Raw genomic sequence first — 16,186 nt, 5'->3', positions numbered from 1 at the left:
CTTTGATAAATCTTACAGTAGCGGTATACGGTACTGAGGATCATGGGCATCTGCTTGCTTCTCAGTAGGTCAATTCCCAATAGTTCAGTTCATTTGCAAGTCTACCTCCAAGCCCTCTTTTTGCATCTTGACCCCTTGCTGAAGTTTTGTTTAAAAATGTCAAAGAGCCCAGAAAATTAATTGGTTTGACCAGTAGAGGTGTTTTTATAGAAAGAAGGAAATAGGAAAGGTTTATCGTCACAACCTTTGCTTCTGTTTGGTCTTTTAAAGGTGTCTGGACATTAAACAGCTTTTAACATTGAAAGGCCTTTCAAGTTCTATCATCTCAATTATTAAATACTTCCAATAATCTCTTTATGATCTTGCAATGATATCAAAGACACATTTGTTCATCGTCCACCAAGTGGAAAGGTTTGGTTCATCATGGTGCTTCCACATTTGCATACAAATAATTTCTATGTGAGGCAGTCTGCCCTGTGCCATAGGATGGATTTCTAGCATCAGAGAATTCTGTGATGGCCTGAGACTGACTCTGCCCAGTCTGATCATGACCACTGGTCACTACAGCAGCTGTGGTGTTTGTGTTGGATTCAGGGATGGCCTGACATGGGCTTTGCCCGGTCAGATCTTGACCAACGGCCATTGCTATAGACATTGGTTCCTTTGGCTGTGTCCCCTTGCCTACATACGTGTACATAGGATTTGGCTGTAAGGCAGCTAGCACGTCGTTATGTGAAAGATTCCCCACTTTCAGAGTTTGCGCTAAAGCCTGGGACTCTCCCTGCTCTGTATGATCATGACCACTGGTCACTATAGCAGCTGTAGTGCTTGTGTTGGATTCAGTGATGGCCTGAGACTGACCCTGCCCTGTCTGATTATGACCAATGGCCATTACTTTAGATGCTGAGCCCTTTGGTAATGCTTCCCCATCTGTGTACATAGGATTTGGGTCTAAGGCAGCTCGCACTTCATGCGAAAGATTTCCAACTTTCAAAGGTTGAATATTAGCATGAGACTGGCCTTTCCCTGTTTGATCATGACCACAAGTACTTGTCATTACAGCATCTGTGGTGTTTGTGTTGGATTCAGTGATGGTCTGAGACTGACCCTGCTCTGTCTGACCATGAGCACTGGTCACTACAACATATGTGGTGTTTGTGTTGGATTCAGTGATGGCCTGAGACTGACCCTGCCCTGTCTGATCATGAGCACTGGTCACTACAACATCTGTGGTGTTTGTGTTGGATTCAGTGATGGCCTGAGACTGACCCTGCTCTGTCTGACCATGAGCACTGGTCACTACAACATCTGTGGTGTTTGTGTTGGATTCAGTGATGGCCTGAGACTGACCCTGCCCTGTCTGATTATGACCAATAGCCATTACTGTAGATGCTGAGCCCTTTGGTAATGCTTCCCCATCTGCGTACATAGGATTTGGGTCTAAGGCAGCTCGCACTTTATGCGAAAGAATTCCAACTTTCAAAAGTTGAATATTAGCATGAGACTGGCCTTTCCCTGTTTGATCATGACCACAAGTACTTGTCATTACAGCATCTGTGGTGTTTGTGTTGGATTCAGTGATGGCCTGAGACTGAACCTGCCCTGTCTGATCATGAGCACTGGTCACTACAACATCTGTGGTGTTTGTGTTGGATCCAGTGATGGCCTGAGACTGAACCTGCCCTGTCTGACCATGAGCACTGGTCACTACAACATATGTGGTGTTTGTGTTGGATTCAGTGATGGCCTGAGACTGACCCTGCCCTGTCTGATCATGAGCACTGGTCACTACAACATCTGTGGTGTTTGTGTTGGATCCAGTGATGGCCTGAGACTGAACCTGCCCTGTCTGACCATAAGCACTTGTCACTACAGTTACTGTAGCTGATGTGTTTGTGTTGGATTCAGGGATGGCCTGACATGGGCTTTGCCCGGTCAGATCATGGCCAACGGCCATTGCTGTAGACATTGGGTCCTTTGGCTGTGTCCCCTTGCCTACATACGTGTACATAGGATTTGGCTGTAAGGCAGCTATCACTTGGTCATGTGAAAGATTTCCAACTTTCAGGGGTTGCGCAATAGCCTGAGACTGACCCTGCCCTGTATGATCATGACCACTAGCCACTATAGTAGCTGTAGTGTTTGTGTCGGATTCAGTAGTGGTGTAATAATTGCCTTGCTCCTCATTATCACGACCACTGACCGTTACAGCAGCGGTTGTGTTTGTGTTGGATTTAATGATGGGCTGATACTGGCCCTCAACTTTGTACAGAGAATTCTGCTTTGAGGCAGTCGGCCCTGTACCATACGATAGATTTCTAGCATCTAAAGATTCCACAGTGGCCTGAGACTGGCCCTGCTCTGTCTGACCATGATCACTTGTCACTACAGCATCTGTGCACATGGTGTTTGTGTTGGATTCAGGGATGGCCTGAAATGGGCTTTGCCCGGTCAGATCATGGGCTAAGGCCATTGCTGTAGACATTGGGTCCTTTGGCTGTGTCCCCTTGCCTACATACGTGTACATAGGATTTGGCTGTAAGGCAGCTAGCACTTGGTCATGTGAAAGATTTCCAACTTTCAGAGGTTGCGCAATATCCTGAGACTGACCCTGCCCTGTATGATCATGACCACTAGCCACTATAGTCGCTGTAGTGTTTGTGTCGGATTCAGTAGTGGTGTGATAATTGCCTTGCTCCTCATTATCACGACCACTGACCGTTACTGCAGCGGTTGTGTTTGTGTTGGATTTAATGATGGGCTGATACTGGCCCTCAACTTTGTACAGAGAATTCAGCTTTGAGGCAGTCGGCCCTGTACCATACGATAGATTTCTAGCATCTAAAGATTCCACAGTGGCCTGAGACTGACCCTGCTCTGTCTGACCATGATCACTTGTCACTACAGCATCTGTGCACACGGTGTTTGTGTTGGATTCAGGGATGGCCTGAAATGGGCTTTGCCCGGTCAGATCATGGGCTAAGGCCATTGCTGTAGACATTGGGTCATTTGGCTGTGTCCCCTTGCCTACATACGTGTACATAGGATTTGGCTGTAAGGCAGCTAGCACGTCGTTATGTGAAAGATTCCCCACTTTCAGAATTTGCGCTAAAGCCCGGGACTCTCCCTGCTCTGTATGATCATGGCCACTGGTCACTATAGCAGCTGTAGTGCTTGTGTTGGATTCAGTGATGGCCTGAGACTGACCCTGCCCTGTCTGATTATGACCAATAGCCATTACTTTAGATGCTGAGCCCTTTGGTAATGCTTCCCCATCTGCATACATAGGATTTGGGTCTAAGGCAGCTAGGACTTTATGCGGAAGATTTCCAACTTTCAAAGGTTGAATATTAGCCTGAGACTGACCCTGCCCTTTCTGATCATGACCACAAGTACTGTACATTGGATTTTGGCCTAAGGCAGCTAGCACATTATGCGATAGATTTCCAGCGTTAAGAGATGGAATGTTAGCCTGAGACTGAACCTGCCCTGTCTGATCATGCTGGCTGTCAATGTCTTCGTACTGTTGATCATGACCACTGGTTATTACAGAAACTGCTGTGTTTGTGTTGCTAACAACAACATTGGGATTTGGCTCTAAAGGAGGAAGCCTGGTCCTCCTCTTGCACCAGACTGTGAGAATTATTATGGCGCCAAACAGACCAAGGCCAGCGACTGTACCAAAGACAGCGCCAATGAGCACAGATAGGGAGAAACTGGGAGCTGATTCATCGGAACCGCTGCTTTCTGGTTTGTCTGTAGTGGATGCAAGGGGTGAGGGTAGTGTTGTTATTGTTTTGGATGTTTTACCTTCAAGACCTTCTGTTGAGTCAGTATTAGTTTTGAAGTACCTGTAAAAGCGAGAGGTGAGAGTGCCAATGTAACTGTTGGTATTGCCTCCCAAAAGGGGCAGTTCGGGGCCTACAGGACGGGTTGTTGGTCTGGCAGTGCTTTCTGTGTTGACAAATAAGGAAGATGTTGATGCATCAGGGCGTGTTGTTAGGCCAGCAGTGCTTTCTGTGTTGCCAAATAAGGAAGATGTTGATGCATCAGGACGTGTTGTTAGGCCAACAGTGCTTTCTATGTTGCCAAATAAGGAAGATGTTGATGCATCAGGGCGTGTTGTTAGGCCAGCAGTGCTTTCTGTGTTGCCAAATAAGGAAGATGTTGATGCATCAGGGCGTGTTGTTAGGCCAGCAGTGCTTTCTGTGCTGCCAAATGAATAAGATGTTGACACTACAGTTGATCTGAATGTGGTGTGGATATCAACAGGCAGTGTTGATATAGTTGGTTCTTCACATGTCAATTCTTTAGGATTAACATCTGCAAGCTTCTGTCCCTGGAATTTTGCGGGTTTGTCACATATTATCTGGTCTTTAAACGAGGTAAATTGATCAATTTTGATCCTGAAGGGAATCATCCTACAGTCACAGTGCCAGGGGTTCCCCTCAAGTATAATTGTAACGCTAGATGACAGAGAACTATAAGCTGAAGGGTCAATGGTAGACATCTTGTTTCGCATAAGGTCCAAACATTTGAGTTGGGGCAGATTTGCAAGTGCACCAGGCTGGATTGTGGTTATCTGGTTCATGCCCAGACCCAATTCTTGGAGCTGGGGTAGTTTTGAAAAGACCTTAGGCTGGATCTCTGTCATTGAATTATTGTACAGCCGCAATGTTTGTAGCAGGGGAAGATATGCAAATGTACCAGGCTGAAACCCTGTTATCTGGTTGTCTGACAGGCACAAATAACGGAGCCAGGGCACATATGAAAACATATTAGACTGTATTATGGTTATGTTGTTGCTGTACAGGTAGAGCTTTTGTAGCTGGGGTAGACTTTCAAATGAACTAGGTTTAATCGTTGTTATCTGGTTACTGTGCAGATTCAACATTACGAGATTGCGTAGATTTGCAAATACACCAGGTTGAACCGTTGTTATCTGGTTGTAGAACAGGCACATTCTTTGAATTTCTTGTAGATTTGAAAATGCACCAACTTGAATCGTTGTTATCTGGTTGGAGGACAAGTCTAACCTTCTGATCTGGGACAGACTTTTGAATGCACCAGCCTGAATAATAGTTATCTGGTTACCTTTCAAATTTAAATCAGTAATGGTTGATCGTGCTGGGAGGTTCTGTCTCCGAGGGATGCTGGTGAGGCCCTGGTTGAGGCACCCGCATGACATCATTACACAGGTGCAGCCAGCTTCTGGCATGTTGGGCTCCTCCAAAATAATGAGAAGGAAAATCAGGAGGTGTCGCAGCTTTCGTCCCATGGTGCGCTGCTACCTAAACAAAACAAGAAGCACCTCTGTAGGGCAAAAGTAACTCTATATGTTGTTTCTTGATGTAAAAGAAAAATCTAAAATCAGAAGGAATCTAGTCTGTATTTACAGAATCAGTGCGTCACAGGGGTAAGGGGATCACACAGGAGAGAAATTGTCCTCTCATCACTTTGTTTTCACTTGACGTAGTTGCTAGATTTATTTCTTTAGAAGTCGGACAACCAAAAAATCTAGTAATAAATGTGTGTTTTCAGGATAGTTTCATATGTCCGGATTGACTTTTTAGGCCATATGATTTGATCAAATGGATGACATCCACGCACCCAATTTTCGTCTGCTTCCAAAAAAATGTTTTCGGTCAAACTGTTAATCATACAAAGCAGCTGCAAAACAACAACAAAAAGAAATGAAGAAATAAAGAAATGAAATGAAATGAAAAGAAACAAAGGTGACATTTTCCAGAAAATGGAGGATTTCCCCTCCCATTAATAAAGTAAGTATGGAAAAAATGATGTTTTTGCATCATGCAAAGAAGATCCTCATTAGCATAACACAAAGGCCATTGTATTCACCATTCCTTAAGCTATCTATGTCTGGAATAGAAAATCCGTAACATTGGTAAAAAAGACATGTGAATTTTCTGCATCAATTAAGCAAATGAGGTCCTCATTACTATTATGTATTCAGGTGTATGCAACTTTCCTATAGGGAAATAAAAGGTTCTGCATAAATTATACAAATGTGGTCCTCATTAGTATTATGCACTAGCAGGTATATTCAATCCTAATTAGCATGATATACATCCAGGTGTACTCACCTTTCCTAAAGGCGCCTACACTTTAAATATGACATCCGTAACATTAACCGTAAGGTAAATACAACTTGCTGCAATAATTATGCAAATGACATCATCATTAGCATTATTCATACCCAGGTGTATTCACCTTACCTTGTAACACCTCAAATATGACTTCAGTAGCATGTACCATAAAGGAAATATAACTTTCTGCAATACAAGTGTTGCATGTCAATAGTCCATAATCTAGTCTAAGTTTACCACCCTGGTATCCAGGCTACCATCCAACCTTTTTTTTCGATACCCAGACCTCGTTTTGCGTTCATAAATTCAAAATGTCAGAGAATCAAGAAATTGAGGTGTTGTCGCCTGAAAATGAGAGGTCTTGGAACAGTTTGGAACATGTGGCGTTTGACTGTTAAAAACAGAGAGAGGTTTTCCCCTTGTTTGCTGTTCTTGTAGTGTACGTCCTTGACTAGATTTCCCTTATAGCGTGTAACAAATGGTTTTGATTATCATAGTCCTCGTGATATTATACTGATTGTCTGAAGTTGTCTGTTTGAATATTAATGTTCAAGTTGTTTACGCTTTTTACTGACGTTCTATGCCTCTGTTTGCACCCTCCAAATAAGGAAATCAGCAGAAGAATAGAACATTTGACACTTCTATTGAAAAGGTCAATCTGTCTATTTCTGCAATACTATTAAAACAGTCACCGTAGGACTGATCTTGTTGTCACTCTCGTCTGAATGATGCATTTGCATTAAGAAATCCAGTAATTTGTAGACAAATTGTAGACAAATTGTAACTCACCTTTCTTAAAGGCGCCTACACTTTAAATATGACATCCGTAACATTAACCGTAAGGTAAATACAACTTGCTACAATAGTTATGCAAATGACATCATCATTAGCATTATTCATACCCAGGTGTATTCACCTTACCTTGTAACACCTCAAATATGACTTCAGTAGCATGTACCATAAAGGAAATATAACTTTCTGCAATACAAGTATTGCATGTCAATAGTCCATAATCTAGTCTAAGTTTACCACCCTGGTATCCAGGCTACCATCCAACCTTTTTTTCGATACCCAGACCTCGTTTTGCGTTCATAAATTCAAAAAGTCAGAGAATCAAGAAATTGAGGTGTTGTCGCCTGAAAATGAGAGGTCTTGGAACAGTTTGGAACATGTGGCGTTTGACTGTTAAAAACAGAGAGAGGTTTTCCCCTTGTTTGCTGTTCTTGTAGTGTACGTCCTTGACTAGATTTCCCTTATAGCGTGTAACAAATGGTTTTAATTATCATAGTCCTCGTGATATTATACTGATTGTCTGAAGTTGTCTGTTTGAATATTAATGTTCAAGTTGTTTACGCTTTTTACTGACGTTCTATGCCTCTGTTTGCACCCTCCAAATAAGGAAATCAGCAGAAGAATAGAACACTTCTATTGAAAAGGTCAATCTGTCTATTTCTGCAATACTATTAAAACAGTCACCGTAGGACTGATCTTGTTGTCACTCTCGTCTGAATGATGCATTTGCATTAAGAAATCCAGTAAATTGTAGACAAATAAGCTGTGGCATTCGCTATATGTTCATTCTCCGAATCCTTCGAGTTTTAAATTTTAACAGACCTAAAAGAATGTTTTAAACGACTGTGTTCTAGCAGGGCTGCGTGGTCAATCTGAGTTTTCTAGTTCTGGAAAAATTTGTCACAGGAGTTTGATGTCAGCACAAAATCAAAAAAGCATGAAAAGTATATTGGCTCCCCTCCCCCTTTTTAGAATTTATTCCCGGGTGAATTTTTGGGCGAAAGACTGATATTTCCTCTGACAGCTATCTACTCTTGCCTACAGTAAGAAAACGCCCCCGACATCTGCCGCAATGTTTGAACAAACCCTGATTCAAGTATGATATTAACTGGGTACAGAACAAATTCATATCTACTGTTTACACACTGACCAGCACAAACATACCTTTCAAGCCGGTCAGAATGGCTACAGTCGGCAATTTCAGGGCAGGAACTCGTGTCGAATGCCCCAGGCCCCCGTTGCTGTATTTTGTAGGGTGCGTCCGTCGGTGGCTGATCCGTAATGTCGAGTGACAAACAACCCAGGCTTACGTAAAGGGTGGCGTTGATTGTCTGTTTGAATAATATTATCATTTATGGTTATGATCACCATTTTAATACGGCAACAGCTGTGGTGTTCGTTTTTTATTGGTTGGCGTCGGTGATGACGTTTTTATGACTCTATTTGCACCTAGTGTACATTGTCTGGGCTGGTACTTTGAATAATATCAACATTTATGACCATGATGAAAAGTATGAATCTGCAAATGCTGTCGTGTTTTTGGTGGATTTGACGGTAGCCTGTGACTTGCCATGTCTGACCATGACCACTGGTCACTACAACAGCGCTGGTGTCTGTGTATGGATTTAGTAATGGCCTGAGAATGGCCCTGCCCTATCTGATCATGACCAGTACAGGGAGGAAAAGAGAGACACACTAAAGAGTTTTGAGGGGAAAGCCTCGCTTTACACAAGAAATGTAGTCAGCTTCCCATCATTACTTGAGTTATCTACCAAAAAGCTCCGCCGCTCTTCCTTGTGTTTACCAACGATCTGCAAATGAACTGCTGCAAATAGCGGGGAAATAAAGCAAACGGAACTAAAAAAAAACAAGAGTATCGAAGTAAGGACTAGATAATACAGAAGTTGGTGGTAACATTGCATCTCATAATTCACCAAGAGGGCATGAGGCAAGCGTAATTTTATTACCTTCGCCGAGAAGGTTATGCAGAGGGTAGCGTTTGTGTGTGTGTGTGTAGTGGCACAGGATAACTCGAGAACGCCTGGATGGATTGTTTTGATATTTGGTATGTCGGTAGGTTTTTATGAGACCTAAAAACGATGAGATTTTGGGTCCCCTAGCGACTTCTTACGGTACTGCAACGGAACTACCTGTTTTGATATCTCATGTTCTGGACATGCTATGGAACTGATTTTTGAGTGGTAGATAGATCTTTGGCCAGAGTAAGTGGTATGGGTTTGGGCCCCCTAGCGGCTTATTTGGAACTGCAGGAGCAGGTTTTGGTTCAGACTTTGAAAGGGAATAACTGAAGAAGGGCTTGATGGATGGAAATGATTTTTGGTAAGTAGATAGCTTAGGTGATGATGTACATGATTAGATACTTCTTATGCAAATCAGTATCTAATTTGCATAAATATTAAGGAAAGTTTATACATCCGCCAAATTCCATGATAGGATTCATGTGTAATATGTAACTGAGGAAGAGAGAAATATTAATTAATATGAACTATGCAAATGAAGACCTCATTTGCATAATTAATGAGAAAATACTATAACAGGATGGCCTTGATGGATGGTCATGATTTTCGGTATGTAGATAGCTTGTGTTATGCTTAGTGTGATTGGACGATTATTATGCAAATCAGATTTTAATTTTCATAATTAATGAGGCAACTTTAAAAATCCGCTTTGTTCCATGATATGACTATTCAAATTGTAACTGAGGAAGAGAGGAATGTTCATAGATAGCAAATATGCAAATGTGGGCCTAATTTGCATACTTACTGAGTAACTTATATAATTCCACACTGGCAAATGATGGCAATTTCATACATTTAATACTTTTTTGTGGCATCGGGAAGTTATATAAATGTGAACATCGTTGAATCAAATTGTGCTAATGAGGGACTCGTTTGCATAATTGATGATAAATATTAGCATAACCTTCTTTGTTAAGCTCATAATTTGTTAAGCTCATACCTTGCACATGTTATATTTTAAAACAATCAACTGATATGATTTATAATTGATGAGAAACACTCCTAATACGTCAGTCATAAAGTTTAAAATTATTTGGTGAAGGTATGAGGTCGTGGAACTCTAGTTATAATCTAATACCAGAGCAAAAGTCAAGATTTATTTCATAGTCCATCCAAAATTGCAACTTTCACATAAAAAGCAGGTTGCAAAATTATTCAACCCATCACGAGGGTCTGTCTTTAGTACTTCGTGCAGCACCCCTATATATCCCAAAGCTGCTATGACCTGCTCCAGACGCGTCGACGGAAACGCTAGCTTGTCACAAGCTTTAGGCAGCGCTCTTTTGGAATTTTTTGCCCATTTCTCGTGGGCAATGGTCTCCGGCTCAACCAGTTTCTGAGTCCTACGACGCGCTACAGCTTTCTTCAGATTATCAACTGGGTTTAATTCTGGAGACTGTGACCACCCCTCAAGAACCTCCCAGGCCCTTTTTTGGCTAAACCCTTATTGATGTTGTTGTGTGCTTGAGGTCATTGTTTTGCCGGAATGTCCAAGGACAAGTAAATGTGAAAACAAACGTAGAAATCAGACTAAGTACAAACATTCACATGCATTGATGTTTTAATAGATGTTAATGCATTTTAATAGCCAATGTCGTCCTTAACGCATGCCGATCTTTTTCTTCATTTATTCCTTCATCTAATGTTAACTACAAGAACTGGGCATCCATGCCATAGAAGTAATATAACACACAAATAAAAAATATGAAAACTCATTTTGAAAGGTGGATATACAAAATGCCATTGATTGTTGAAGATTCATACTGAAGTTGATCTGAAGTATTGAAAAATATCTATACAATGGATCTAAAGAGAATGATTTCACATCCAAACATTCATCACGGTTATATTGCATTGATATCTTATGAATTGAAACAGTTGTTACCATGGATCAACACGTCATCATAAGATTGCAGCAGTAAAACAATGCAGTATCTAATATTTTGTTAATAGGGTTTCATTCTGAGCTGATCTTGTATTAAAAATGATTGACAACATGATAAGTTTTCAGAATTAAAACAATCACAATATTTCTTTAGCATCTTGATTAATGTATTGACTAATTATGTTCAATAATCCATGCGGTACATTAAATATTATGCTCTTTCTGGTTGCCTTCTAATACTTTTGGTACTACTGTCTTTAAATTATTGTATCAGAAAACTTTGTATATTGCTTGGGCAACTATTGCATGCATTCACTTAGATCCACAAACACCACATTGCGGGTCCCGAAATCCCTAGAAGTCTGTGTCCTATATTCACAAATGGAGTCCTAAACTCCAGAGGAGGGAGTAATTTTCCAATAGATGATAATTTTAGGAAGTAAAAATGGGAGCTTATTACAGTATAACTTGTTAACAACTGGCCTAAGCTTCTTATTGTGCTTATCCCCCCTTATTTATGCCAAAATATTAACGACGCATAGGGATTACATGGGTAGGGTTTGCATGGGTTTAGTGAGTATAATATTATTTAAAAAATCGGCTGATTATGTATTCATTGATACATAATCTAGTGGAAAATAACACTCCCTTCTATAATTTAGGACTCCTTTAAGGGGTGTGATAGATTGACCAACATATGTTTATAAGAAGAAACATGAACATTAGGCACCATTTTGTTTTGAAAATTGTGGTTTGGCATCAAAACCTTGAAACAGGAGTATTTAACGACTGATGATTAATTTCAATCGTACTGTTTTTCTGGGCTATCGAGAGATTTTTTTGTTTATTTCGCCTTCATTAAGATGTCAAATCTGCACAGATCAAGTTTCGGTATGCTGCATATTTTGCGTACCTTAGGCCACAGCAAGTAAACTCTATAGATGACATATGAACTAATTAATTTTCGTCTGATTTTGAAAAAAGTTTCCCCTGCGGAGATGGTAAATATGACAAAAAAGTACCAAAAAGGGAAAATATGTCGTGTTGTAGCCTTTATTGTCTTGCAAACAGTGACACTAATAAGGCAGCAATAACTATAGGTGTTGGATTGAAACTCAAATTTAGTTCAATAGTTGTAGAAAGTGGCACCAATGCGGTTCCCATGATTGTAGTTGCAGACTTAGTAAGTCAGACACCTGTCTACCACACTGGTGTCACTTTGAGCATTTATCGAATACAGGAATAAAATACTTGTTTGCGTCGTTTTTTTTTGCCCACCCTACTGTGTTTTTTTACCTCTTGCATTGAATTTGCAGTCTGCAGATGATGTCATCCATAAAATCTACTTGTCTAGCCTTATTGGATTTCCTTATGCCCGTTTTTATCCGACAGCCGGGAAGATGTATTGTTACATAGCTATATAGCCAGACGATAGAGAATCTGACCACACAGTGCAGCGATTGTCAACCAAATCATGGCCTGGTTCTGGGTCCCACGACTCCCTCCAACTAGAAAAATATGTATATTTAGATGAATATATATTTTGATATGTATGCACACACACACACACACACACACACACACACAAACACACACACACACATACACACACACACACACACACATGTAAAATAAATTCATCAAAAGACCGACAAAAAGTGTTGCTTGTTTGTGAAAGAAAGAAAGGAATGAATGAAATGGCCTTCTTACCTGTGTGGGATTCGAACGATCCTTGACCAGTTGTCGACTCTGCGATCGGTCCTTCACGTGGATCATGGGCATCTGTGATCCCTCTGGTCACTTCTTGGCCATCTAGGGTTCCTATGGTCGCGTCTTGTCCATCTGTAGGTCTGCTAGTTGCTCCTTGACCCACCGCAGGATTGTGCTGACCGGCGCTTGGCGTGGTGCTGACTTGAGTGGACGAGCCGTCCACGTTGCCACATCCCTGCTCGTCCTCCCCTGCCGCACAGTCCGCGTCACCGTCGCAGCTGAACGCGTCAGGAACGCACGACGCGTTACTGTAGACGGACACGCAGCTGTAGTCACAGGAACCCCACTTGCGTGTCAGAGCGTCTTCAACTATAGAAACACATTTATCAACGCTCAAACCTCATTGACAAACTTGTAAAATTTGAAAAGACTTATGTTAGACATCGATACATTATCTGATGATAATTAACCAAGGTGAAACGGGTTTAGTGCAAAGACTACGTCACGATCCCACAACTATCACGGTAATGTTGCGACTTACCGTCACTGGGCCTTTCGTCCTCTCCGCCAGAGCAGTCCCGATGCCCGTCCCCCAGCTGACGTGTCGGCAGGCAGGTGACGTTGTTACGGCAGGTAAAGAAGCAGTGCTTGGGCACCCCTGTCGTGATAAGTAAATGAGTCAATACATGAATAGACAACAGACAAACCGCCAAAATACGGCGTCACAAGAAAGCAGCTGGTAGAGAACCCCCATTACCGCAAAATTTGTTAATAGGACTAAGTCATGATTTGGTCCCTGGTGCCCGTCGGATGTGTAGTCACGGCCGGGTCCCTAAGCTACAATTGTATGGACTGCTGGGTACCGGAGGTACCTCCCGTTGTTCGTACGATTAGGTCACGGTGTCTATTTGTTACCGGGTACCGCGTTGAATGTAAGTCCGAGTTGATTTGATTTCGGGACCCGACCTGGCCCAAAATAGCCCGGCAGCCGCAGGTTGTACCAGGGGGTTACGTAGGGGTCACTCCCGAGAGTGCCAAAAAGTCCGGTGGGGCCCTTTTTTCCAAAGGAACCGAAGCATTTAGAACTGTATATAAGTTAAAGCGTGCTATCTGCTCTTCTGTAATTATTAGTCGCCAGACCATCACGTACCTTGCACACATTCTTGTTCGTCCCTCCCATCCAAACAGTCATCTAGGTCGTCACAGATCCAGTAATTTGGAATGCAGGGGTCCCCCCACTCAGTCGGACATTGCATCGCGCAATCTGTTAAGGAAATATAGAACACAAAATGTGACTGGCTGCCATGCGTCACTTTACTATTATTTGTCTTTAGACTCCTTAAGACAATTCATGTGCATTTGTTCTGATCTATGTTCTTCAATCTATGCCCCCCCCCCCTAGCGGAAAAGAAAGCCAAAGAACACAGTCATATAGCTAAAAGCGTTTGGTTGATATGACATAGTCCTGAACAGCAAACATAATACTACAGTTAATACTAGAAGAAATAATAGAACTACCATGTAAAATTAAAAGTTGTTTGGCATTATCAGAGATGGAGTGGACATTAACAATGTGTTCGAGGATCCCATGTGAGTTTTCCTTTAATTGAACCTGATCAGGTATGTGATTTTTGACATACTTTTTTTGGTGCAAGTTTTCTATATAAATAGGTAGGAGACTGGATTAGTGGAATTTTCCCTCACCATCACAGTTTTCCTCGTCCTTCCCTGTGGAGCAGTCTTCTGTGTTGTCACATTCCTGGCTTTGGTGGAACACTTCCTGGTACTCTCCAGGACTGACGTCATCCCAACACGGTATGAACTGACTGTCGATTTCTACAAGGTAAAGAAGTGACAATAATGTAAGCCCCTGTCAAGACGGGATGTTATCCTTTTTTTAATTATAACAAGCTTTAAATCTTTGATTCTTAAGAAAGCATATCTATTTAAGTATCAAATTAAGCCATTTGTTGCTGTGAAATACTTTTCGTTGAATTCTTATTTTAAAAAAACATTCATGCATTCCTTCATTCCTTCCTTATTCCTTCTTTAATTCCTTCCTTATCCATTCATCAACATTCATTTATCCATTTATTCAGGGTGAACCAACGAACCCAAACATCCGAGATCTTCCAACTTGGTGGTCGATTCCAGACCGCACTCAGCTTCCATCACGTCCTCACAGAAGATGCTGTAACACAAACATCTTGCAAGTCTTTCTCCAATGTCTCTGTACTCATATCTTTTTTTATTATCTTTGAAAATTTGTTTATACCTACATGTACTGGACAAAACACACCCTATAAAAATGGGGTTCGACTACCTGCAAAAAAGTCAATCCCAACAATACTAGATTAAGAACAGTAACAGCCACATGTTCCACATTTTCATTATGAAAATTTCACTTCAAAACTACCTTCACCAAGATGATTGTTTTTGTTAGCGTTCATGTGTGCGTGTGTGTATGTGTGTGTGTGTGGAGGGGGGAGGGGTTGATCTCTCATGATCTGGAAAACCTATGGTTGATAGATAGCCGTGCTTTACTAGTATTTATTTTCAAAGCAGGGACGACGATGGTGATGATGATGATTTATTTTTAGTCTAGTATCTAACATACAAAAGTCTATTTATGACTGTATTTACTTGTCTCCGCTGTTATAGTACTGCGGCACACATCCCTCAAAAGCCGGACAGAAACTTTCCCTCGGTCGACATGCCCCGTTACAGAAGGCCTCGTGCGATGCACATCCGGAACCTGCAGACGTGAGTGTGAGGGTAAAGCGTGACATATATTACATTCAGCTTTCCTTCTGTGCTTATGGATATAATTAAAAACACGTGCAGATTTTTCTTTCCGTTTATCTATATCTTGTCTTTGTTGACATTGTAGAAATCTGGAACACCAATAGTCATGTATACAATTTTCTTGTTTCTAGTGACTGGATGTTCATAAGTAGTTTTTAAATGGAGTACCGTGTGGGTTTTTTTTGTAAATGCGTATGTCAGCTGAATTAAGCAACCTTTGATGCATATATTCTAAGATTAAGGTCTCTATTTGTCATGAACCGTTGAAGCAAAACACACATTCCCTTCACACATTTCAGGGCCCATCAACCTTCTCTCAACCGGGACGGGGGGCGGTACCGACTTCCGACAACCTTTGACCCAGTGGTGACGTCACACGTGCGTAATCACGTGTCAACGGTGAAATTTTTTGGGTTGGAGAACAGCTCATTTTTAATTACACTTTTTTTACTTCTTACCGTCTACGACGAGGATTTCGATCCTTAGTGCAACCCGATTGTGGAAGGTGAGAGGGTAGAAGCGAGTGTAGAGGGCAAGAGCCGGGTTCTCCAGCATGTTGCGAGCATAGCGATGGCTGTCGATGTTTCCTTGGAATTCCTAAAAAAAAATGTTTATGGTGTTTAACTGATGCTGACGATGACAATGCTATGCCTACCTTTGGTTTAAAAGTATAACGAGGAAAGACTGCAAAATAAATATTTATAAATTATGCAAATGATGTCATCAAAGGATGATTTGATTCAACGATGCTCACATTCACAAAATTTCCAAACACCACAACTATGAAATTGTAGTCATTTACCAGGGTGGAATTAGTTTCTCATCAATTATGAAAATTATGTCTTCAT

General features: G+C 41.4%; 2 protein-coding genes across 2 annotated transcripts; both read right to left on the bottom strand.

The window, feature by feature from the left end:
• Positions 1–421: 421 nt before the first annotated feature.
• On the bottom strand, positions 422–12,977 carry LOC136449359 (serine-rich adhesin for platelets-like). The gene is made up of 3 exons (XM_066449374.1): positions 12,965–12,977; positions 12,534–12,902; positions 422–3,276 (listed from the first exon to the last, which is right to left on the bottom strand). The coding sequence occupies exons 1-3, from the start codon at positions 12,975–12,977 to the stop codon at positions 422–424; spliced, it is 3,237 nt and encodes a 1,078-aa protein (XP_066305471.1).
• Positions 12,978–14,217: 1,240 nt separating this feature from the next.
• On the bottom strand, positions 14,218–15,893 carry LOC136449358 (uncharacterized). The gene is made up of 4 exons (XM_066449373.1): positions 15,797–15,893; positions 15,177–15,288; positions 14,648–14,724; positions 14,218–14,369 (listed from the first exon to the last, which is right to left on the bottom strand). The coding sequence occupies exons 1-4, from the start codon at positions 15,891–15,893 to the stop codon at positions 14,218–14,220; spliced, it is 438 nt and encodes a 145-aa protein (XP_066305470.1).
• Positions 15,894–16,186: the final 293 nt, after the last annotated feature.

The sequence above is a fragment of the Branchiostoma lanceolatum genome, chromosome 15 (genome assembly GCF_035083965.1).
Source record: "Branchiostoma lanceolatum isolate klBraLanc5 chromosome 15, klBraLanc5.hap2, whole genome shotgun sequence".
Lineage (NCBI taxonomy): Eukaryota > Metazoa > Chordata > Leptocardii > Amphioxiformes > Branchiostomatidae > Branchiostoma > Branchiostoma lanceolatum.
This window is presented reverse-complemented; position numbering and strand designations above follow the sequence as displayed.